The 26,709-nt window shown below is 39.9% G+C and overlaps 1 protein-coding gene across 1 annotated transcript in view; it reads left to right on the top strand.

Annotated features, from left to right (window-relative positions):
- exoc2 (exocyst complex component 2) overlaps window positions 1–26,709 on the top strand; it is a 53,708-nt gene that overhangs the window by 1,776 nt on the left and 25,223 nt on the right. Inside the window, exons 2-6 of the mRNA XM_034147251.1 lie at window positions 12,955–13,104; window positions 15,049–15,225; window positions 16,889–17,015; window positions 19,196–19,309; window positions 20,793–20,917. Of these exons, the coding sequence (XP_034003142.1) occupies window positions 12,987–13,104; window positions 15,049–15,225; window positions 16,889–17,015; window positions 19,196–19,309; window positions 20,793–20,917 (661 nt within the window). The 5' untranslated portion in view covers window positions 12,955–12,986. The remainder of the gene's footprint in view (window positions 1–12,954; window positions 13,105–15,048; window positions 15,226–16,888; window positions 17,016–19,195; window positions 19,310–20,792; window positions 20,918–26,709) is intronic.

The raw sequence follows: 26,709 nt of genomic DNA, 5'->3' as shown, positions 1-26,709 counted from the left end.
GTCTTCCCTAAAGGAATGATATGTATGTTTAAGTGTAAACATACCTACAAAGCACACACATGGTGGTGGTTTAATGGTCTGGGGGATATTTTCTTTGCATACTTTAGGACCCTTAGTACAAATTGAGCATCGATTAAACGCCACATTCTACCTGAGTATTGTTGCTGACCATGTTCATCACTTTATGACCACAGTTTACCCATCTTCTGATGGCTACCTTCAGCAGGATAACGTGCCATGTCACAAAACTCAAATTGTCTCAAAATGACAATGAGTTCACTGAACTCAAATAGCCTCCACAGTCACCAGATCTCAATCCTATAGAGCACTTTTGGGATGTGGTGGAACAAGAGATTTGCATCATGGATGTTCAGATGACAGGTCTGCAGCAACTGAGTGATGCTATCATGTCAATATGGACCAAAATCTCTGAGGAATGTTTCCAGCAACTTATTGAGTCTATGCCACGAAGAATTAAGGCAGCTCTGAAGGCAAAAGAAGGTCCAACCCGGTACTAGCAAGGTGTGCCTAATGAAGTGGCCGGTGATTGTATATCAAAAACACATAGGCTTTATGGGCAAATTAAAACCACCGACCAGTCTTTGCGGACCCCATACGTTCAGTATATAAATATGTTGGGTTCATTATGAAACCATGGTAGGTCTACCTAGACTGCAGGTAATGGGAAATGTACGGTGGCTGAAAGGTGCAAACACTTTACAACAGCCAAAAACAATTCCATTAGGAGGAATCCGCTGCAATTTCAGGAACGATGCACACTAAATAAAAACACAAATGTGCCAACAAACTTGCAGAGGAAGAACATGACATATCGTACAGCTAATTGTAGGTACTTTAATAATGTAAGGCTGATCAAATTCAAATAAAATGTCTTTGTTATGTCCTAAAAGTTCCTGTTTATACAAACCAAATATAGTTGCAGTAAGCAGCAATAACATGAGCTCAGCTTCTTTTGTTTTCAAGCCTATGTTACTCCAAAATCCAAGAAAGTACTGTTTGAGCTATGGTTAGGCTAAGATATTACTTACCTTAAAAACCTTGAGTCGTCCCTGTTGTGATAGACACTGTTCAAACAGAACAGACTCTAAGCCTCTATAATCACTACTCTTGTGTACTTTTGTCAAATATTGTTGTAACAGTCTTCCTTTAAATAGGCTTTTTAGAGGAAACAGTACCCTTACCATGTGTGTTTGTTCAACTGATTGATTGTGTGAGAGAGTGAATGAGAGTAATTGATTGACAGGTCGGTTGCAGGCAGGCGCCATGTCGCAGGAATAGGTTGTCATTGAGCTCCTCCATCATGTGTGTCGACATCCATGCTAACAACTTTCAGTGAGAGCCTACTGTGTATCTCCCTCTCTTCCCCAAAGTCAGCACTGCTTGGCTGGGGGATGGCGGGGGGCAACGCTACACTGATCCATTTCCTGCCCCCCCTCCTGGGGCTCTAATTGAAAAATTTGGGTGGCCCTGCTTGTTTGCTTTGGTGGAATGTGGTGGGTTGTGTTTTTTGAGGCTTTTTCCTCAGCGCCGCTGCTCCGCAGACCTCGGGGTTAATCGAGCGGCGGGGGTCAGGCCGAGCCTTGTTTGTGAAGCGGCACTTCTCCCTCACCCCCTTCTGCTCTCCGCAGTCTGCCCCACCTGGTAGCCTCCTCCCTGCTGACAGGCTTGTTGGGCCACTGGTTTTCACAGTATGGTTTCTGTGACCCAGTCAGACCCACACAGACAGACAGAGGGGTCTGGGCTGGGAACACGGTCACAGCAAAGCTCAAGAGACAAGCTCAGTGATGAGTCAGCTTGTTTAATGTAGATCCTTGCCAAATTCCAACTTTTTGAAAGAATAAGGCGTAGTCATAATAGAGTGACACAATTTGACACTAAATTGAATGATTAATTAAGTCACTTTTTAATGAGCTTTTCTTGTTTTTAGCTTCTCAATTGCAAGGACTTTAGGGGAATATTCAGGATGTTTAGATTGTGTGACAGACAAAAAAAACTATTTAACCTCTTAAGCACGGCGGTCCCCCCATTGGACCCCTCCCACCGTTTTATTTTCGAGACAATGTCTCAGGGCTTCTTAACATTTATGAAACTATTAATGTGTAGCACCAGATTAACGGGAAGAATCTCAGCTAACTGAAGATATGAACCATTTTTACCAAAACAAAACACAAGTCTCATAAGAAGCGTCTAAATGACCCCTGAGCGAAAAAATGCAAACTGACTTTGGCACACAATTCAAGATAAAGATACCCTTATTACTTATCGTAGCTGCACATACAATATATCCGATTAAAGCTGAGACTCCACTGATTATTTAGGTATAGTATCATCACTGAGCGATCCGAACTTGCGACAGGGGAAGCAAACACAGACATCACAACACGTACCTTTACGGAGCTTTTACGGCAGATCGTCTCACCGTAGCTGTCAATTAGGTCAAAAGACGTGTTCAATGGCATTAAAACGAAAAAGAAAAATGCTACAACTGTTGATCCATAGGTTGATAATGTACCTGTGCCTTTGAAGAAATTATTTATAATCCATAATTCCATTTTTATGTAAAAATTGGAGCGGAAAAGTTAGCTGCTAATGGTAGCCACCAGAGTGTATGCAGCTTCCGGTTTTGGTAACGCGTCACTCCTTATTTGTTAACGTTTTGGTGTGTATATAACTTTCCCTCGATTCCATTGGCTCTAGCGGTTATAAAGAGATTTCATTCATCAAAATCGAGCAAGGGCGGCCAGAGATAGGTCAAATCCACCCAAATGACCCCAGAAGTGGGGTTTTTTGGCTAAATCTCTCTAAAAAGGTCAAATTTCACTTGTTTTGCATCAATCTTGATACAGGGTACTTATTATATGTTGTACTTTGGATTCCTAAAGCTTTTAGTCTACTAACCCATCATCCAAGAGTAGTTTTCACTATAAGTAAAAAAGAATGTTTGGACGGACACTATAATTTACAGTTTTTTACTATGTAAAATCTGAATTTTCTTTAAAATAAAAAACATCTATATTGATTCTGACTTTTCTACATCCAACTCACAGGTTTATCATTACTTTGAGAACAAAGATTATTAATTTAACCCTTTTAGAAGGGAAGATATGGTCATTTGTTCTGGGAATGTCATTTTCGAGCCTGAGGCCTGAAAAACAGGCTCAGGGCTAAACAGGTTAAGCCATTATTTACGCCACACATGAGGCATTCTTCCTATTTTATGACCAAACGTAAAATGTTTGTTGATTGCGGCCCAAAATAATGATAAAGAGTCAACTTCTAGAGTAGAAAAACCAACAATTTTGATAATTTATTATTGACATTTTATTTTCACCCCTATTAAAGGTGGGGTAGGTAATTTTGGAGAAACCAGCTCGAGATCGCTAGAATTTGAAAATACACAGCTGGAAAAAATCTGCCACTTCCTTACAGAGCCCCTCCTCCAACACACACGAACACACACATGACCAATGAGGGCACGAGATAAGCTTGTGCACAGATGGAAGGCTGACAGGCAGGTAGGCCATCCAGTTATTTTAGCCGGGCCGGCTAAAATGATTGGTCGTGCTTTTTACAGTACTACGGCTTCCACAGATGACATTTTTTATGGATTTTTTGTCAAAGCAAGATATTCATTGCTATCGGGATGTTAAGAGCATCCCATGGAATATAACAAAAAGTGTATCTCGAGCCGGTTTCTCAAACTTACCTACCCTACCTTTAACTGATTACTATTCTGCAACCGTTTTTTTGGTTAATCAACTAGTGTTAAAGTTTACTGGTTAATTTATGATAGTAAATTGAATATTTGGAGGGTTATGGACTATTGGCCCAAAAAAATAATAATACTGAAGACTTCAGCTTGAGCTTTGTGAATTTGTGATGGACATTAGTCAAATTTTTTCTATTTGAAGCTTTAAAAAACAAACATTTAAACATACAATGCCAGGGCGACTGTGGCTGTGAGGGAGTGCGGTCGTCTTTCAACTAGGGCTGCTCAATTAATCGTATTTTAATCGCAATTACGATTTTAGCTTGCAACGATTATGAAAACAACATAATCGAAATAAAACGATTATTTATTTTATTTTATTTATTTAATTTTTTTAATTTTAATTTAAATTTTGTATTGGTTTTTCAGTTGAATTATACTTAAAGTTCAGGGTAATCAACTGTTAAATACATACTGTTAAAAAAAAAAAGTTCAATAAATGGATGTTTTCAAAGTAAATGGATAATCGTTTTTAATAATCGTGATATCAATTATTGACACAAATAATCGAGATTATGATTTTTGCTATAATCGAGCAGCCCTACTTTCAACCAGAAGGTTGTGGGTTCGATCCCAGCCCGTGCAGTCAACATGTCGATGTATCCTTGGGCAAGATACTTAACCCTGAGTTGCTCCTGATTGCATGGCCAACGGTGTGTGCATGTGTATGAATGTTAGTTCCTAGAGTAAGGACACTGCTCTGTATGAATGGGAGTGAATGGGTGAATGACATGTTGTATGTAGAGCGCTTTGAGGGGTCTTAAAGACTGGATAAAGCGCTATATAAGTACAGTCCATTTACCATTTACAATGTAATCTGCAAATCTTTTGCATCCCTAAAACAATGAATCAAAAGAAAAAATATAAGTAATAGACAAATTATATAAAAGAAAATGTAGATAACTAGTTGCAAGCCAAAATAAATGTGACGTACAGTGTTGCAGTATAATTCCTGATGGTGACAGTGAAGATGGTTCTCACGCTGCTGATGTGTTTTTTTTATGTAAAGCAGCAGTGTTATCCCCCGGCTCATAAAGGTTCAAATCTCTCCATTTCGCCACATGATTTGGGCAAAGCCATCTGTCTCCAGTCTCCTAATCCTCTGAAAACATCTTCCTGCATCTGGAGGCCTACACTTCATATTTCTGTTTGTTGTTCCAGGATTTTTATATGGGAAATTGGGGACTTCACTTCGTTAGCCTAAATCTGCAAAAGCACTTGAGACTGACAAACAAACAAACAGACAGCCCTAAAGATAACAAAGCTTGCGGGCAGCCATCATGATGGTCGGATAGTGAGCCAGAGGCGCACATTTGATCGCTCTGTCCTTTTCCCTGTCACGAAATACACTCAGTGAACGCTGGGACCGCATGCATGTGCAGGAGATGCGGAGTCATTGTGGAAAGATGATGACTGGACGTAAAGTGTTGCAGGAATTAGTTCTAAACCTGGAAATTAGTTATTATTTAAGCACTTCTGGGTTCCCTCATTTCCTACTTCCTAGTAAATGTTTTTAAATGACTTTTTGATTGCATGCCGGAAAAAAGTTCTGTGGTTAACTCAAGCTTACAAGATTTCCTTGTTTTGTTCTAAAACGTAAAATATTTGATTAAAGATCATACTTCTAAATGTCTTGAGCATTTACGTGTTAGAAACGGCGATTGCAAACGAGTGGGGTGTGAGACTCCTAAACCTCATCACCCTGAAGGCGGGTCTGCCTTTAGCTTAGCGATGTTGACTTGAAGTCATTCGACCATGATGTAGTAGTTTATAGCCTAACGTTAGCTATTTACTTCTGGCGTTTGCATTTACTAACTATTATGAATGTAGTGGCTTTTGGTAAATATTATTCAGGTTAACAAAACTTGTCATAAATAGGTCTTAGCCACAGATCCGATTTTCTGCAATATTCCAAAACCCATTGGAAAAATCACATTGGCTTTTGTGGAGGAAGCCCTTACGATGCTAACTTCCGGGTCGGCCTACAAAAAGACATCATCACTTCATTGCACCACTCTATCGGACGCAGGCTTCATCTGTTCTCCAACAGAACCTGCACAGTTCATGTTATAATTTACAATCCATTTATTTGAAATATGATACAGTTGACACACATTATGTCTAATTTGGCTACATTGCCCTCTCCACATCTTAGATGCATGTGGCGACGCGGGTGTGAGCGAACACTGTGGAGGATTGTTCAGAGCCTCACCCAGCCTGTGATCACACAGTCATCTCAGGCGGGGCCATGTTTGGCCCGCTCTGTCCATTCAGAGGACTCGAGAGGGCGATCTTTGATGGATTCTGGTGTTTGTGTAATGTTGGGGAGCACGAACTGAAATGGTGCAAGTGTGTGTGTGTGTGTGTCGCAGGGTAGTGAGTTAGCTGATGGAAGACGGAGGGGCCGAGGGTGATGAGCTGTCTAAATGGGTCCCTTTGTGTGATCTAAACCCATCACACTCTCTTACACACACACACACTTGCCAATCACTGCCATATGCGAGTCACCTTTCAACTCAGCAGTATGATCTAAGGTATGAACGCCTTATTCATGAGATAGTCATGTGGCTGCATGTTGATATAGTGCGGCAGGTAAGAGGGATACACATGTCGGTGGTGCTGCAGAGAGTTTGTCATGTTTTGAAGTTGTGGAAATCCAAAGGTCAGAGTCTGGAGGACTTGTGGGGTTTTAACCCGCTGGCAATTTTGGTCAATTCTTTGGAGGATAATTAAAATTCCTTTTGTCCAGGACAGATGTTTGAATTAAGTGTTACCTTCTTGGAGACAAACAAGAAATAGAAAAGATGAAGAGGAATAGTATATACATGGCTATAGTCTTTGATAAAGTAGATTAATATAATCCGACTGTTTTTCTTTATGAAAAGTCAAACAGGTGTCCAACCCTTTTTCTCAAAGCCGAAAGTGATGTTTCCGATGTCTAAAGACCCAATTGCTAAATTTACAAAGATAAACAGCTGAGATAAGCGATACATCCTCACATTGAAGAAGCTGCAATCTGCAATTGATTGCCAAAAAAATGAAGATATTATATAATAATAATTGTTATTATTATGAATCATGGACATGTTCTTGTTAATGTTTATTTATTCTGTTAATACCTGCTGATAGTTTTTAGCTAAATTCTCTATACTAATGAATGATTCGGAGCAAATGGTAACTTAAGGTAGAGGGGGAAGATAGACTAGTTGGTTTTAAACACCCAAACAAATATCCTCTTCCTGTCAGGACATTATCATCTGCATTATTATTGTTATTATTAATAACTAACAGAAACATTCTGTGCCAAAGTCAACCCCCGTTTTCCATTCCCCTCTCCCTGTCACTCACACACACACACACACACACACACACACACACACACACACACACACACACACACACTTACAAACACACACACACACACACACACACACACACACACACACACACACACACACACACACACACACACACACACACACACACACACACAGTCATCATCTCTGTCATTGTCATAGCCCTCAGTCGAAAAAGTGAACATTTATTTTAAAAAGAATTGATGTGATCATTCCCAAAAATGCACATCATGTTTTTATTTTACAAAGTAATCTGCTTCAATCCACGTTTGTTTAGTCTTTCAAAAACGTTCCTGCTTTATTGAAAAACCGCAATAGAAGCTTGAAATGTAAAAATGATTCATTTGTTAGAGCTCTTATGGATTGGTTTGTTTGTGTCCCATTGACAGTCAGGGCTGTGTATAGACACCAGATGTGTTTTCCAGTGCATCGTACTGTCAGGCTGTGAGGAGATATTCGCTGAAATTGTCAAAAATGTATTTGATTAGAATGGCTCCACCTTTAAAATGCTGCTAAATTAGTACATGTTTTTGTTTTACAATCAAACTTCATTAATTGCAATCAACAATTTATTTTAAGGCTATTCTCAGATTTTAATGTATCATATAATTCAATCTTTATTTGCTGTTTTCTTCAAAGTAACAGCAAACACTGAACAGCACTATTTATCCCAATTGAAAACCAATTAAAAATAGACTGTTTGGATTTTTTGTTAACTGTAACTTCCCCTTCAGGCCAGTTTATTATTTATTGCATCAGAGTGTGTAGGCCTACTTGAAACGCAAAACCTCAATATCGCAATTTTGATTCACTTTCTAAGCATAAATAATAATTGCGATTATACAATGGTTTTGAATGTTATCCGAAAAGTAAGATCATCCACATTTCCTAATCTATAAAATGTGGTCTTCTACATGGCACTCAAGTCAAACATCTTTCAACTAATCTCTTCTTTTATTTCCTTTTTATGGACAAGAAACCCATTGCTGCCATCTAGCCCAGACCATTGAGCACAGCATATATTGGCTGTACTGCGTGTGGCGTTTCAAAATTACATTGTTTCATGTTACGCAAAGATTTGTTTAGAGCTTTAATGTAAAGTCTTTCCTTTATGCCTGCGTGCTGCAGCACAAGGCCAAGGAAGGGTTCTCACTTGTTAGCAAGCGCTGCAAGAAGATCCCAAGCCTCAGACTTCCACAGCTACCACACAGATTAGAGCCAAACCTGCTGTTTGTAAGGGAGCCTCCAAGGAAAACAAACCTGCCCTAGAGAGAGAGAGAGAGAGAGAGAGAGAGAGAGAGAGAGAGAGAGAGAGAGAGAGGAGATAGAGAGGAGAGCGAGCTAGAAGAGAGAGAGAGAGAGAGAGATAGAGAGAAGAGATAGATCGCTGTCTAGCTATACGATCTTCTCTGCTCTCGATAGCTATAGCTCTCCTCTCTCTTCTCTATCTCTTCTCTCCTTCTCTCCTCTCTCTCCTCTCTCTCTCTCTCTCTCTTTCTCTCTCTCCTCTCTCTCTTTCTCTCTCCTCTCTCTCTCTCTCTCTCTCTCTCTCTCTCTCTCCTCTCTCCTCTCGCTCTCTCTCGCTCTCTCTCTCTCTCTCTCTCGCTCTCTCTCTCTCTCCTCTCTCTCTCTCTCTCTCTCCTCTCTCTCTCTCTCTCGCCTCTCTCTCTCTCTCTCTTTCTCTCTCTCTCTCTCTCTCTTCTCTCGCTCATCTCTCTCTCTCATCTCTTCTCTCTCTCCCTTGGATTCCAGCAAGAGAAAAGGGGGCTAAATCTGGTTGTCATTGATTAAGTTTAGCCTTCACAGTAAGACATGGCTTGACACATGTTGGAAGAGAGTGGGGTGTTCTCTCCTCTGACGCCCCCTAGAGGTTGATATCTTCATCCCTCTTGTGGAAAACTGCCTTCCTCATGAGTTTCCAGCTGGAGCTTCAGAAACGTTTCTTTTGTTTTGCTCTTCATGCTACTTAAAGGAAAAATGCCCTCAGTTTGTCCCCGGTCTGTGTAAAGTTATAGTTTCTGTTGCCTAGTTTATATGTGTGGTGGTGTGTGACTTTGCCTTGTGTCCGCTCAGGTTCTGCGTGACTTGGTGCATGTGTGTGTGCACGCCGGTGTTATAGAGAGGGGTCTGGGCAGTGTTCCCGTGTCCATGCACAGCCCCCAGAGTAAAGTAAACACAGCGGCTCTTTTCTCATCCCAGCCGTCAGCAGGCTCTCCCCAGGCCCGCGCCAGAGACCACACACCCAGACCACACACACACACACACACACACACACACACACACACACACACACACACACACACTGCCCAGACCTCTCCGCAGATCCTTCCACATACTCGCATACACACAGACCACACAACACCAGCTCGGGCCCCTCGCACGCAACCTAGCTGAGCTGTCATTCTGCCCAGCGTGTATGTATGTGTGTTTGTTTGTAAGTGTGTCTATGTGGGGGCCGGCTATCTGTGTGTTTGTGCACGTGTATATCCAAGTTGAGAGGAAGGGGGGGTAATCTAGAAACACTCCTGGAATCAGACTTGTACAAAATGAAGATCTTGTCCTCTGGCCCTCTGCCGCTCCCACTCTAAACATGTGGGATTGATGAAGGATATACGCAGCTCTTGTTTTAGTCCTGTTAACCTCTTATCTTCGTCATGTCAGACCTATAGCCCGTCCATTTCCTCTGACAAGCTCAGGGCAGCAGAAACAACATGAGGTAAATCCCGTTGGAGTTTTCTCCTTAACTCTGGGATGTCAGGGTGATGAAGGGTGGCCCTGTGGCAGAAAGGTTTCCCAGGAAAGGTTCCTTCTCTCAGGGGTTTCTAGGTTTATACTTTGACTTTTTATTATTCACTTTTTTTGTTGAACACTTATCCTAGTGACCCATTTCAAAACATTACAAAGACACAATAAGGAAAATCTGAAGGAAGTCTGAAGATTTTTGGGTTACAATGATCCAAATATTAGAAAATTGATAAATAAAGACCTTGTGGAACTGAAACGCTAACCCTAACCCTAACCCTGGTTGGTAATTATTTAATCTAAGGACAATAATAATCCTCATTATCCAGAGGTTGCGTACCTGCTTTTGGCTCCAGAACCACAATTACTATTCAAAATAAAAGTATATCTTTGCTATTGAACACTTATGAAAGAAAATGTTGTCTGTACTCCACCAAGGCCTACACTAAGAGGCCTTTGTGGAGTTAAGAAAATATCCAAATTGCAGCTCTGATATAAATGTAGATGCTTCGAAAGGTTTATAAAAATGTTTATTGACATTGTTGAAAAGGTACAAATTAAATTGCATTTTATTATTGAAGGTTAAAGGTGGCATTGTAATGGACTGCATTACATTAAAGGTAAGAAAATATAATTCAGATTATATTCAGTCCATTACGACACTGTCACTAACTATGATCCTAATGCTAAAACTAATTCTGGATTAACAACTACAGAAGAAAAACTGAACATACTGTTAAACAAGAGTACAAATGATACCTAAGACTTACAGTATGGCAGAATGGGTGTATTAGACTTTGTATATAATAAATTGGCCACTGAGTGTAAAGCCAACCATGTTGTCAATGATGTTTATTTGAACTCATCATGTGGCATGAGATAGTTATGGTGTCAGAGGGCTCGGACTTACAAACTTGATTTTATTATCCATCAAGGAATGTCTAGACTAATGAATTAATTATTCAGTCAATAAATTGTCGAAAAATAACAAGTCCAAGATAATGTCTTTTAAATATCTTGTTTGTTCTGAGAAACAGCTCAGAATATAAATACAAATATAGATATTTAATATAAAAACAACAAAGGAAAGACCGAAACGATTGTCCGAATAGGTGCCAATGAATTTACCACAGATTGATTAATTAAATATTTGTTCCCGCTTTTTATAAAAACGATTGTTCACAATTTCTGAGGTTGATGGAACAGACAGAATTCCAGCAAAAATATGTTGTTTTTTTTATTGATTTTAATTTGAAGTTGACTAACTTAATTTCTACAATTTATCAAACACTGTTTTTCCAAGGTTTGCCTTTCTGCTTTTCCTGTTTTCTTTTCTGTTGTTACTTGAATATGAGTTGGTTTCAGACTGCTGGCTTTACCAAACAATTGGAAGACGGTCTCAGAGAGATTGTGGTTAGCATTTTCCGCCTACACCCAGGGTCTAACTGGTGTCCATATAACTTTACTAAATATTCCCGCCTTCCCTGGTTCGGACCTTTTGAATTCTGTGCCAAATTGAAATGGACTCTTACAACTGGACAATTGTGTCTGATACTAGGCCAGTTACCACCATGAATGTGCTGCAGGTCCAGTCCGTGTGAACTCCTGCATTGTTTGTGGAGAGCGTGTTTTGGCTGCGAAGCAAAAGGGCGGAAGCCTCTCTCAAGCAGCTTCAGAGAGTCCAGATCGGTCAGCCTCTTTCAGACCTGGCAGTCATTTATTAACAAACATCTGTGCTGCTGAAATACATCCTTTCATTTTTGCATTCGGACTCTTTCCCTCCCCTTCATTTGCTCAGCCCCAACATGAACTGATTTCCATGGGTGCTCCTTCGCTGGTACCAAATCTGCTCTGCATTGTGTGGGCTTATGTGGAATGATTGGAGAGGCCAGGTTTATTTATCCTTCGCTGCGAGGTTTACATTCTTTCTTTCCTCCCTGCTCTCTGTCTGTTCCTTCGCTCTTGGCTCCCTTCTCTATTTTTCCTATTATCTGAGAGATAACTGCTGCAATGCATACATTGTTTGGAGACCTACAGGGCGGGAAATTAACACGAGCTGCCAGCCAATTTTGCTGTCCCCAGTCAGTTCTAAAAACCTTAATATCTGGCTGTCTGTTGATTTAGTTAAAAAAAACATTTTACCATATTTATTATCTCTACGGGGTCGTGGTTCTATTCTTCTTATATCCCATTTTTTAAGATGTGGTGGTATTGTTTACTGCGGATAGCACAATATCGTACACTTTTTTTGTGTCACGGTTTGACAATGCTTTGCCAATTTTTACAGAAGAAAATATCCTTTATTGGTTTATCCACAGAAGTTATTTCCGCTTCTGGAGTTATCATTAGTGATTATTTTCACTGCCTTGATTTGTATTTTATTTCAGTCTGCAACATGCAAACGTTTTCTTTTATAAATATCTAATAATTTTTTACTGATTATTAAAAACTTGAATTACATTTTTGAATAGACTTACATTGATACTCTGATTATTGTGTTATAAATGTTTTCATTATTAGATGTTCATATAGTCACTGAAATATCAGTGTGTTTGTTGAGTTTTAGGGTACTCTACATGTAAGGAAATGTCACCTGAGAATTAAATAATGTTCTTTCAACTGTTCTAAAACAGAGATGATCAAGATCAGAATACTTTATTCATCCTGGGGAAAAATCTAGAATGAAGAGAAAGAAGAAAGCATACAATATTTATTAAAACATAAGAAGTTGGAGTAAGAATGTGCAATAACAAGATACAAATAAAATAAAGAAATGTATACAAAAATAGGAAGTTAAAGTAAAATGTCTTAAAATAAAATAGGATTACAATATTTATATAAACATAAGAATTTAAAGTAAAAATATGAGAATCGAACGTCAATATATAACATGTATTTTAAAATATAAACAGTGGTATATTAGTATGTACAAAATATTAATGCAGAATTGTACAGTTTAAGGGATTATTGTTTCTTTGGGATTACTGTTTTTCTAGCAGAAATCCTCAGAAACAACTTAATAATGTAGTCCTCTAATGCATGCTTCCTTCTCCTCTCTGTTTCCAGGTCCAGGAGCCGATCGTCTGCCTCAGGCCACCATGTCTCGCGCCCGCCTGCCCCCGCTGGTCACAGGCATCTCGCCCAAGGAGGGTGCGGCTTGGACCAAAGTCACCATCCGTGGAGAGAACCTGGGCACGGGCCCACCCGACCTCATCGGTAACACTTTTATAACCGCACAACTAACCGCACACAGCACAGTCTTGGTTAAATGTATTAGTTTATTTAATTCCTTTAAATTCAATTATCTTCAGTCATATTCATGAAAAAAAATGTGTTTCATATTTCTTTGTATTTCTAATTAGATATGTATGTATTAACAAGTTAAGATAAATATACAGTATATAGATGTTATTTCGATCAGCCCATATAATACGTGAACAATGTGGAATAAAAAATTATTAGTTTAATCGCATATGATAAATCTTAGGTGATGATTTTTATCGTTTCTATTTCTCTGTGGTTGCTTTTGTTATAAAAGAGGGACACTGATGTTGAGTGAATATAGCAGCGTTATTTTTGTCATTGAATTTCTGCTGTGGTGCGTGGAGTATTTTGTAACTTAAGTCGTATTAACTGGTTTTATTAACGAACCCATCAACAAACCACAGCAGGCCCCTTTTTTTAAACAGGCTGGTGTAACGTTTATTTTTGTTTATATGAAACGTAAGTGGACAGGACGCCTAATTCTTATCCTCCACTGGTCCATTTAGATTTTATTTTCTTAACAATTGAATAAGTTCAGTAAAAAATACTGCCTAAAATGAAGTAAGTTCAAAGTCAAGCATTTTCGTAGAGAATAATTGTTTTGTATTTTACACCTATAGATACGTAGAAATAATTCATTTCATTTAAACTGGCTGTTTACATTTTTTTAAAGTATTTTCTGAAGGCAGTTCGGTTCTCCTGAAAAGTTACTTAAGATTCAGTTCACACAAACCAAAAGTTGTAAAATCTGTCAAATGTATTTTGTTATGCAACAATCATTTGAGATACATCATTTGTACTTGAGATTCTTTTATTCTACGAGTAAATAATCAATTCAAAAATAAAATCTTCCAGCACTTTACGAAGACAAAATAAACTCAACCTGCTTGCTCCTACAGACCAACAAAATAAAAATAATAAGATATTATCCTGTTATGTAATTCAAAAGTGCTTCTTCTGTGACAGTCCTGCCAACTCTGTGTGCAACACACAGCATTCTTGTTTCTGTAAATATTTAGATACTGTATGCCTAGTTTGAGAAACTCAAGAAGTAAAGATGTTGTTAGTTTGTCTTTTTTAAAAGCCACACAGATGGACTATCTCCATCTTCTTCTGATTATGTGTTTGAACGTCACACTTTTCCCATGCAGATATTTCCCCTCATGTGCGCCAATTCCTCCTCTAATTTACTTCTTTAGTTTGAGTGGAGGTGGGGGGGGCAGTGCAGAGGACTCACACACCGCTCCATGCTTGGAAAGCCTCGCTCTGGCCAGCGATACAGGGCTATTTCTGACTACGAGTGTCCCCGGGGCCTGGAATTCGACAATTAGATATGCACAAATGTGTGTGAGTGCTTATGTGTTCAAACAAAGTGGCCAGTAGAGAACAGAGGCAGGAAATGGGGCCCTAATTGGCATATTATTCACGCTTTTATGGGCTATTTGTCAATCAGCTTTCAAAGGCTTTCATCGTGTTTTGAAGTGACGCTTTTTGAATCCCCTCCGCTGGAACCGTAATCCCGTGTCTCTCTTCTAGTGTCCAAATAGTTTTCAAGAGGGTTTTAAAAAGAGCACGACAGATGTGAGGGGCAGAGTGTACATTGTGCCAGTAATGGGCCACTTAGCGCTGAAGTGACACACGTTAGCTTAAAGCAGCTGAGTGAGAGGAAGGAAGGTCACGGCCACCCACACCCACCCTGACCCCAACTTGAGCTTTGACCCCCTGGTGACAGTTTGACTAAACTCGCTGATAGACGCCAATTCTGTCTGAGTGAGCTCCTCTTGTTTCAGATTGTCTGTGTGTGTGTCGGTGCTGCACGGTGTTTATTTGTGCTGTCACACTGTGGCTGTATCTCTCACCCTTTTCACCTTTTCCCCCTCCGCTCTTCCCTCTCAGGTCTGTCGATCTGCGGCCATAACTGCCTGCTGACAGCAGAGTGGATGTCTGCCAGCAAGATAGTGTGCCGCGTGGGGCCTGCCAAAGACGACAAGGGGGAGATCATCGTCACCACCAAGTCCGGGGGTCTCGGCACCTCCACTGTCTCTTTTAAACTGCTCAGGCCAGAGAGGATTGGTAAGACATTTCATTCGCCAGCCTGGACAGTAAAAGCAGATGGAAGTTGCAACTACGGCTGCAGCTAAAGAATATTTGTCTTAACTCTTTAGTGCATACAATACTAAAAGCATAATGGGAAGTACATGTCAAAAGGTCCCAGAGCTCAAGGTGACATATTCACTATCCCCCCTATCTAACAGTTCAAAACAGAAAAAGGCAAACAATTATATTGTACAATTTTTCAATTATGGAAGGCTGAAACAAGGGCTTTGTTTGATTATCATAGGACAAATATATTAATATATTATCAAAGAAGCAACTAATAAACAAATAAATAATCTCTCTTATAAATGACAAGCCAAAATTGCAGAACCCATAGGAAAGCAACAGATGAGGGATAGTACAGTGGGCTCCATTCTGATACAAATTGTCTTTCAAATAGACAAAACACAAACATATAAATAAAGTGATCACCACCATGGCACAGATAACTTACAAGAAAATGTACAGAATACAATTCTGCAAATAAATGTAATTCAGGCAAATAGAAAAACGAATTCACGTTAATCTAAGCTCCTCATCTCAAACATGGGTTAACAATGTTTATTTAGGTTTTAACAATCTAATTCCAATATATCTGACTGCACAGATTATTAGCCACTCATGACTTGTGTGCAACATAGAACATGTATGTGTCTGTCTATGACTTCTATGCAAATAAATGGGTGAACATGCACAATATTTATCAGGGCTGTCAGATATTGGCAGATTATTGGAAATGTAGTGTATATCATTCTTTATTATTCTCATAAGGAAATGATAGCCAATACGTTGACCGTTATAACAAAGCCGGATTGCTTTCATTGAAAGAACAAGTTCAGCATCTACACACTCACACGGTAGAGGGAAAAACAACACAATTGTGATTTTCCATGCAAGTGTTTCGATGTATTTTCTTCCAAAAACGAAATGAACATTTAAACTCAGAACCGTCTTTCCTTTGCTAACTACATAAAAGCCTCTCCTATTCTATTCTGTTCATCCCAAGTGAACGTGTTTCTCAAATAGCTTGTTACTCAATGCAACGTGTGTAGTCAATGTGACATTCCACTTGTGTTTCGATTACTTGAAATGCATGTAGTTTCTAACGTGTGTCGAGCTATTTCAGAGACCATAGATCTCTTTTCTATGGTTCGTAGGGTGTGGTCTTTACCACAACCTAATATCATGTTAGAAAAAAGACTTTGCAATTACTTTGCAGTTTACATTTGATTTGAGCTTTTCTGTATATTTTACGTTGTGTACTCAAAATACACTGCGTCTTTAGATATCTTTCTACTGTTTATGTATATATTTACTTTTTATTTTTATTTTATTATATTTTTAAACATGCTGCTGTTACAAAACCATTTCCAAATTTGGGATGAATAAAGTATGCTGTATATAATCTTATCTATTCTAATCTTATGTAATTGGACATACTGTATAGGAAAGAAGACAGAATTTCATTTTGATATTTAGAAACATAGCTAAAACATAAATAAAATAAAAAGTATGTGTAATATATTCTCATGCATTAATCTGCATGTTCTCGTGAGTGTAGATGTGGGTGTGTGTGAGGGCACATCTGGCATGCGTTGTTAAACCCATTGACGTGTGACACGCCTCTCGTGTCCCGCAGGTATCCTGGACCAGTCTGCTGTGTGGGTGGAAGAGATGAACTACTACGACATGAGGACCGACCGCAACAAAGGCATCTCCCCCCTCTCCCTGAGACCCAGCAATCCACTGGGCATCGACATAGACAAGTACGGACACACACGAACGCACGCACACAAAAATGCCTCGGCACAATCACACCGCCATAAACACACGCGCTCTAGTCATCGAGTCATGGTTTACATCCCTAAACAGAAACAAACTCTCCCCATATGCGGCCGTTTGAAATATTATGCCAACACAGCAAAGATTGAACCGCTGCTTACAGGGAGTGGAAACAGAATAATTGTGTATAAAGCAGAGAGGACGGCGGACGATAGAAAGGGATTTGGAAAGAACTAAGGCAGCGACCCGCACACATGTTTGTATGCGGCCGGGCAGCAGGCAGCGCGGGGCGGCCTCCCACGTGCCTGGCAGGGAGAGAACAAGTTGTAATATATAGTTTGTGTAGTCAGGTTCTGGCATTTCTGGGTTAGTGTTTGTTTGGCTAAGAGGGGCCGGGGGCAAGTGACCGCTCGTGGCCAGAGACGAGACCCCCATAAACAGGCCGGACCACTCACTCGTCTCTCTGGGTTGCATCCAGGATAAAACTTCATCGTAATTCTTTCTGACAGTAATGTGTTGATCTGATACGTATGAACTTTAGGATTAAATACTACTTCAAACATCTAATCGTAGAAGCTGTTTATAAGTAGAAGAGCATCACTCGTATGCGCATCTTTGCACAGTGATGTCACTGCTGAGCTGTAGATGTTTGCACCAGCTGTTTGTAGCGTCATACTTGGCCTAAATATAACGTCTGTCCGTGGAGTTTAGTCGTTACTAAATATTTCCACATGCTTAACTATGAAACGATGGCAATAATGACACACAATAAAGTCTGTTCAGTAGCGTAAGTGGAGTCTTCTCTCCTTCTGACCCTAAATACAACATGTGACACTTATTCCCAAGAATTGCGATAAAACCTAGTTTTATTTTTGAATCTTTCATTTAGGCTTGGGAAATATATGGGAGATACACTATTATTGCACCCACATTACACCCATGTTACACCCATACTAGACCCTTATTATACCCATGGAACACCATTACTACACCCATATTAAACCTTAATTACACTTTTATTGCATCCAAATAACACTATTATGACACCCACATAACACATTCATTCACCCCTATTTCATTCTTGTTACACCATCATTACACCCGCATTACACCCATATCATACCCGTGTGTTACACTGTTATTTCACCCATACTACACTGTTGTTAGACCAATATTACACCCATGTCACATCAATGTTTTACCCATATTACACTGTAATTTTACACATGGACACAGCCTGTCAAATGACTGTATCCCTCAGGATACAGAAACCATTAAAGTAACAGTTTTTGCAGCTGATGACAATAATTCTGTCATCTTCGTCAGGCAAAAAGCAACATTCCTGTTCACTTAGTGTCTTCTGCAAACTAAACACATGTAAGAGCCTTCAAGTGGCATTGAATAATATAAGGAATCTGAAGAGCATCCTCAGCTAGCCTCATTTACATATCCATGTGAACATCAGTCTGTCAGGGCTATCTAGTGAGCTTGACTGTTAACAAGACCAGTAGCAATTTGTGTATTGACCTGTATTCCCCTCAAAAAACACTAATCATCTACATTTAGAATTCTTCTTAAACATGAATTTCAACCCATTCAAAAGCAATGAATTGTTTAAATCACACACAAAACTATTTGATACAGATACTTTATGCAACTTTTGCCAGTTTGCCATCTTAACCACATTACGTATTTATTTTTGTTTCACAGATCTAAGAACTTTTTACTGTACTAGCCGTAAGTCAGTTTGTGTGTATGTGCAGAGTGGGTGGTGATGGGGGGGTGGAGGGGTTGGTTTGTGTAGGCTACGGGTCATTAGCAGAGATCAAACTTCCCTAATGAGGGCTCGGTCCTCCAGGGGCGCACAGGCGTCACACACTGCACTTCCCACGCCAGGCTCTCCCAGCCTGGGGCCTTTCTGGCTGCACACTGCCCCCTGCTGGAGAACACCCACCCCAACATCACACAAAAAAAAGAATCACACAAGTTACACAATACATTTTTCCAAGCCCTGCTCAATCGCTATTTTGTTGTCTTGTATTAATACTTTTTCTCTGTATGAGTGTCATTGCAGTTCAGGATTTTAACCTACTTTTATACTTTGAAGCACTTTATATTTGTGCCTTTCTTCTGTGTTCACCTTTGTTCATCTGTCTTCTTTTAGAGCCAAGATCCCACAGAAAGACATCGAGGTGACATTTCCAGGAATGAGTGGAGACTTCACCAGTGAGAACTTCTCTGCCACCTGGTACCTCATAGAGAACCACACAGGCTCCAGGTAAGTCCTCATGTCATCACCCCCCCTGCAACAAAGTTGCTTAAAATAATTTAAAAAATAATATCAACATAGTGCTAAGTTGTTGGATGTTACAGGGACTGTCTGTGATAAATGCAAATGCAGATCACACTGTTCTTATTGCATAAAAGAGGAGGAGAAAATGGTCAAATTACATATCTAAAAATTGCAATATCTCGCCTTGCTCACAGTTATGCTATATAATGAATCCTCACCCCTGTGTCATGATATGTATTGTATTGCAAAGTTCTTGCCAATACACAGTCCCACAAAAAAGAGCTCTCGTAAATAATGGGTTTTGTATCACACAATAACCACCAGAGATTGGCTTGCATCATATAGTGTCCTCAAATGTAATGGTGACTAAGCAAAACTGAGATTTAGGACAAATTCCCTGTGGCTTGGCTCAGTACATTAATGCTGTATAGTGGCGGTATAATCCTATATGTTTCTTTTAGAAACACTTCTTGCTGGCACATGACATCAGTGGCACGTAAATTAATGTGTTGAAGAGACATTCCCTTTTATAACAAGTTGAAAAGAGGTTTATAGATCCTAGAAGAACTCCAATAAGTTGATTAATCAATACGTTGTTCAACAGGATTTTAATTGTCAATCATTTTAATAATTGATCGGTGAAAGCTTCTCTGTTTTCTTTATTCTGTATTAGTAAACTGCATATATTTGTCTTTAGACCATTGGCCAGAAATGCCAAATGTTAAAATGTAAAGTATACAAAATGCATGGAGGGCACAAAACTCAAAGCTTTCACGCCCCAGATTACGGCTGAATCTTCACATGGTCTTTTGGCCCCTCACAGAGCAGTTAGGTATGTAAACGACAAGGCAGCGTGCTGACCCGGACCCCCCAGCCCAGTTGACTGTCATGTCAGGGCAGAGGAGAGTTATTTTGGACTCTCCTGGTTTCCTCTCCCCCTGCTTAGCCTTCCAGTAACCCAGACCCCAGGATCCAGCAAGACCAGGGGCCCCTGTTTGGAGCTCGCAGGGTGACTGTTTCTTCCTGCGGAGGAAACCCCTCTCGGGACACTTACACACGTACTCACATTGGCAAAGACATTTGTGTGTGATTGTGTTTCTACGATAAAAACTTGTGTGCAAAATGCCATCATTGTAATGTAGTGCTGAAGGCATTAGCTGACCAATCGTTTTTAAATAAATCAACATTATTTGAATAATGCTTTATTGTTATCCAGTCAAATTGTGGATTTGTGAGTTCTGGCTTCTTTTTTAAATATGATGATTTTATGTTTTTCTCAGTTTAATATTGTAAATTGGAGCAGTTTGTAGACGTGATCTTGGACTCCTGTCATGAGCATTTTTTAAGTTTATGAGACATTTTAAAGACTAAACAGTTGCTCATTTAACTAGAATAATGACGAAATGATTGACAACAATCACAGCTTGTTGGCATTAATATAATGGCGTCATCATTTTTGTTTTCTCAGTTTTGAGCAGCTGAAGCTCGCGGCCAACAATCTGAAAAAGCAGGCGACCAAGAAGAACGAGGGGAGTCTGGCGTATGTGAAAGGAGGCCTCAGTACGTTCTTTGAGGCCCAGGACGCTCTGGCAGGTGAGAGGGATTAACACATTTCTATGTGCTGTGGAATCGTACCAAATGGCCTGCACAAACTTTTCAAATCATCACTCTTCATCTCTGCTCATAAACAAGCTTTTGATTTCTTGGAAAGCGTGCGTGTGTGCGTGTCCTGGGACTTTTTCCCCTCCACACACGGTTAAGCAGCGGTTGATTAAAGAGGATAATTTGGCTGCCGTGTGAAAACCCTCCACTTTGTACTATAGTTACACAAGCCAACCTCAACATGGCTAATTTACATTACTCAAAATAAGATCAGCTCTCACCTGTCGCACACAATCTCACACACAAACACACATGAGGCCAAAATGATGTCAAGGTAGCCGAGACTGACTGCTGTCGCTCTGCCAGGTACTTCAAATCAATTGTTCGCTTCATCATTCATACTTTTGTCTGTTTACTCTCTCCTCCCGCCATAGCCGCTCAGTTACTTCCCATTACTATTTATACGTACACTTTTCTGCCTCCATCATTATTATTATTGCTTTCCGTATGTTTGTGCCCCGGTTGGGAGAGAGGCAATGTTTTCATTGTTAGTGGCTGAATCTAAATAAACGGAGCAGCCCAACACAATGCAGGCCAGAGTATTAGGACTGATAGTGGCGATAACAGAGCCAATATGACCAATGGGAACAATGCGCAGTCATTCTCACGTTCAGACTGAGCGTGCCTACTGTGTGCCCACTGCCCCTAATGGGAAATGTACAGTCTCTACAGGATGAGGAAGCAATACAGTATGGATGGACTTAAGCGACCTGTGAACCAAGAGTGCATGATGACGCTTCATGCACCCTGTTGACCTTTATATAAAATGGATAAAATATGCCCCACTTAATTTGCATCACCTATTTTTTTAATTCTGAACACTTTGAGCTAAACAAGGTGGGGAGACAACTAGTGTTAATTTCGTCAACGAAAACTATGACGAAAAATGTTCTTCAACAACCTTTTTTACATGACTGAGACGATGACGAGCTAAAAATAGATTCTTGATAACGAAAACTATGACGAAATGTATATTTAGTTTTCGTTGATGGGACGAGATGGGACTAAGGTGTTAATGGTGGACTATCGGACATTCAAAATGCAGCATATTTTCCCCAAGTGTCCGTCTTGTCTGTCAAAATGCATCTTACGTTTCTAACTTGCAATATCATTATTTCCGCTCTCTTCACTCCAGAAGAGCGATCTCCCTGTGTCTCTCTGTGCGGGGGGCGGGGGGGGGGGGGCTGCTAACAGACGCTGGAGCGGCACGCAGATCTGCCGGGGACGGAGCGTTCAGAGAGTATAGAGACACTCTACAAGGCTCGATGTGGACAAAGCTTGTTTGCCATTAGTGTTTTGGCGTAAGCGCGTTGACACGAGCAGTCTGACAAACAGCTGCTCTGTTTCCCCAATTACGAGTAACGTTATCACATCAGGTGCGCAGAGGTGGGAGAAGTACTCAGATCTTGTAGTTAAGTAAAAAAGTACCAGATTGTAGGAATACTCTGTTACAGTAAAAGTACTGCATTCAAAATGTTCCTCAAGTAAAAGTAGAAAAGTATTAGCATAAAAATATACTTAAAGTAGCGACAGTAAAAGTAGTCATTGTGCAGATTGGTCCATTTCAGAATAATATATATGATATGTTTTATAATGATTGATCATTAAAGTGTTATCAAAGCTGGTAAAGGTGCAGCTAGTTTGAATGACTTTGTATACTGCAGGGTAGCTTGTGAATTTACTCCAGGTGGAACTAAAGTCTGATTTAACACTTGATTATATTTCACATCATTCATCCACATCTGTAAAGTAACTAAAGGTATTCAATAACTGTAGTGGAGTAGAAGTACTAAGTAGCAAAACATTTAAATACTCCAGTAAAGTACAAGTACCTCAACATTTTACTCAAGTACAGTACAATATAATAACATCATTATATATATTTTATTTATTTTACATTTAAATAAAGCAATGTTAATTCGGTTTACAATTTGTTAAGTTTTTCCCTTTAAAAAATAACAAAAAGTACCTATAAGAATACCGTTAAAGTACTGGATCGATAAGCAGTATCGATAAGAGTAGTAGTACCGTTAAAAACCTTAACGATACCCATCCCTAGATATTACACAAGTAAAGTGTTAAGAGAGTGAAATTATGCTTTACGAATTTCAACACTTGATGCTGTCACATTGATTCCAATTTCAGATACCAGTATTTGCCTAACTGAATTAGTTTAAAGGGGACCTATCATGCAAAATGCACTTTTGTACGTCTTTTATACATGAATATGTGTCCCCTGTGTTCCAGGGAACTCACCAAGTGTCAGAAAACACAACCCTCTCTCTTTTCCTCCATACCCAAATCTCTAAAAATGGGGCTGCAACGGATCTGATACAGACTGATCCAGATTTGAAATTGTTCTGAGGTCAGAAACGGGGAGCTCCGCCTATATGGGCAACTCTCCACCTATCAGGGGAATGAGAGGTTCCCGTGGCATGGTAACAGCATGGTAACAGCATGGTAACAGCATGGTAACAGCATGGTAACAGCATGGTAACATGACGCTCGTGCCTCGCCCCCCTCCTTTGCAGGCGGGCGTGGTCAGCTGCAGCTCATTTGCCACAGAATCAGCCCTTGGACAGGGCTGGAATACAGCAAATAGAGCAACATGAGGCATGGCTAAAATGCATGATCTGTTTGGTATTTTGAAAAGAAAACTTCACAGACATGTTTTATATAGGTATGGCCCTACAATATATTATTCAAATATAGCATGATAGGTCCACTTTAAAGAGAGAAAATATTTTGACTAAAAGTTGACTAAAATGTAATGATTTTTCATCGACTAAAACTAAGAAGGATAAAAAGGACTAAAATGTGACTAAACCAATAACCATTTTCGTCTAAAGACTAAGACTAAATCTAAAATAGCTGCCAAAGTTAACACTGGAGACAACGCATGTTTAATACATTTTAAAAACAGTAAATGTATTTAAAACGAATCAACCACCAAGTGTTCTATTTAATCCTGTCCTATCATTTGGAGGAGAGCAACATTTTTCTGTGTAAATATGCAACTATTTGGTAGCAAGCTCTACATATTTACTTTATTAGTTTAAAGCTTGTGCGGTCTGACCCTACTAAGTGACCAGAACAATCTATTAATCCTGTTTTAAAACTTAGATCTGGCTTTTTCCAGCTTTTCCATTTTGATCTTAAAGAGGCCCCATTATGCTTTTGGGGGGTTTTCCCTTCTCTGTAGTGTGTTATATAGGTTTTTCTGCATTTAAATGGTCTGCAAAGGCTTAAATCTGAGGTTCCCCCAAGTCCCCCCTGCCTGAAACGCCTCCATGGGACTCCTTTGTTTACTTCCATAACATAGTGACATCACTACATCCCACTCGTGCTTCTATACGCTATCGCTCCAACCCATTGAACGTGGTAGTCTCAGGGGCGGGACCTCTCGAGGCAGTTGACCAAAAACAACAGAGCCAGCCAGCTAACCAATAAGAGCAGACTGGGCTCTGGTTTCAGACAGAGGGTGAAAAGAGGTGCTGCAGCACAGGCAGTATGAGAACAATAAAGACGGCTTTGAACACTAAAGCATGCAAATGTCACAGAAGAAGCACAAAATACAATTATATACCTAGGGATTTGCACAATGGGGGCCCTTTAATATTTGTACATGCTTTTCACTTAGTTTCTTCCTTTCATGAGTAAATAGTCTTTGTGGCAACTCAACATAATCACGGGGGGCATTTAAGGCTCTGTCTAACTACTGTACACCAGATACACTAAATGAATGCTAACCAACTTGCTAGCTCATCAACAATAACGCTACAAACAACACAAAATAGACCTTAACATAAATGAACAGACGCTATGTAAGAAGCACGGACTCACTTTATCCACGCCTATCAAACAACTCCCACTTTTCAAAAGTAGTTTCCACTAAAAACATTCTTATATCCAGACCAGCAGCTTGACTTAAAGTTAATGTTTAAACTTCCTGACGGCTGCTTTCTCACCGTGACTCATTACAGCGCTGCAACATCCTTTCTCGGCCAACATTTGGCTCTCAGTCAGAAAAAAAGAAGTGGTGGCCCCAAATGGATAGCTCAAGTGGAGATATTCTGTATACTGTGCATGGTCAGCCAAACCGACATACCAGCCGACACGCTGCTCGAAGCCAGCCAGCGCACTGCCAGGCCTGGTTAGCACAGCTGCTGTCGGAGCAACTGTGAATCCTTTCTTTGTCTCTCAGCGGCCCGTGGCAGGTCTCTGTTGTTATTAGTTATTCCAAATGAACCTCACCGGAGTTGTGAACGTTTTTTAAGAAATTAGCTGTGAAATTTACAGGGTGCTTGTGTGTTCTCTTTGTGTGTTAACATTAGCTGCAGTGCTTCCAGCGCCCTCAATCACCATCAAGACATTTCGGTCTCCTCTCCTGTTTATTTTCACTCCCGCCTTGCATGTGAGATTTTTATTGATGACCTTAATAGAAGTCTGGAGTTACTTTTTAATGCAAGTGCGCTGCTGCTGGGAAGGTGGAAACAAGGCAGAGAAGCCAAATCGGGGTAAAGAAATGAGGCGTTTAGAAAATATTTAGAGCAAACAGCAGGACTCTGACTTCAATAACCGTGGGGTTTCCCTACCCCCCTCTATTTCGTGTCCCCACTAATTGCTTCTTAATTGCTCTTAAGTACAGCTAACCAAATCCAACAGAAATAGCACGAAAAAATCCCATGTGTCTTTCTAATGAACTGCAGAATTGTTCATATAACAACCACAAATGTTGTTCATGACGGAGCGATCTGTTAGCACATGCAGAAACAAGACTGGGAGTTCGGGCCAGCTCTTGATGCTTGGGTTGTATTATTATAAAAGCTTCCAAAGGGCCAATTCAAATTGCATTATAAAGTTGCATGGCCTCAAAAGATCAGCATCGATATGGAACTAACAGTGCATGCATTTTGTTATTAAGGCAAATGACCTCATGCCAATCAGCAGACTAATAAGGCAGATCAGTTATCAAGCTATCTGCCTAAATACAGTTTCTTTGTCAATCTCATTTAACAATTCAGTCCTTCTGCTCTATTTATTTGTTTAAAAAAATGGAAAGGTCGTATACACATTCATAACTTGGATAAAAGACTCAAGTTCTGTGTAAGCATAGTTGAGGTAGTTTGATGGGTAGAACCCTGATTACAAGTTCATAATATTCTTATTTCATTATAGCTTTTAAGTAAAGTTCAAAATGCACCGTTTGGCCTGTAAAATATACTGTGTTTAAAACTGAGAAAAGCAGGAAATTCTGAATTTCTAGTCATTTTACCTGTCAGGTGTTACTATTTACTGCGGGCAGAAAGTTATGTTGTGGTTATTTAGTCAAATAATGTTTCAAGCAACTATATGTGGAATTCCTGAAATGATTATATCCAGTTGTTCTTGCTAGTTTTGAGTCCACACAGTGTTTTGTAGTGGCCAGATTTTTTCCCCATTGGCTGATATACTATCAAATCAAATATTGAAGTTGTTTGCATGAGGGATATTTTTCTGTAAACCCTCCATGTGAACCACCACAGGCTGTTGAAAGAGACGTGCATGGAGCCTCAGTGACACACAGAGCCATGCTGTAGACAGAGCTGCTGGCTGATTGACTGACGGACAGTCTGTCAGGGAGTCCAGGGTTGTTTCTACTACAAATGTTGAAATTTGAGGTTTTTCATTGTTGTGCGAACAGGAAGTCTCCCAGTGATGCAGGAAACGGAACGGCTACCATG

The sequence above is a fragment of the Trematomus bernacchii genome, unplaced genomic scaffold, assembly GCF_902827165.1.
Source record: "Trematomus bernacchii unplaced genomic scaffold, fTreBer1.1, whole genome shotgun sequence".
In the NCBI taxonomy this organism is placed as follows: Eukaryota; Metazoa; Chordata; class Actinopteri; order Perciformes; family Nototheniidae; genus Trematomus; species Trematomus bernacchii.
This window is presented reverse-complemented; position numbering and strand designations above follow the sequence as displayed.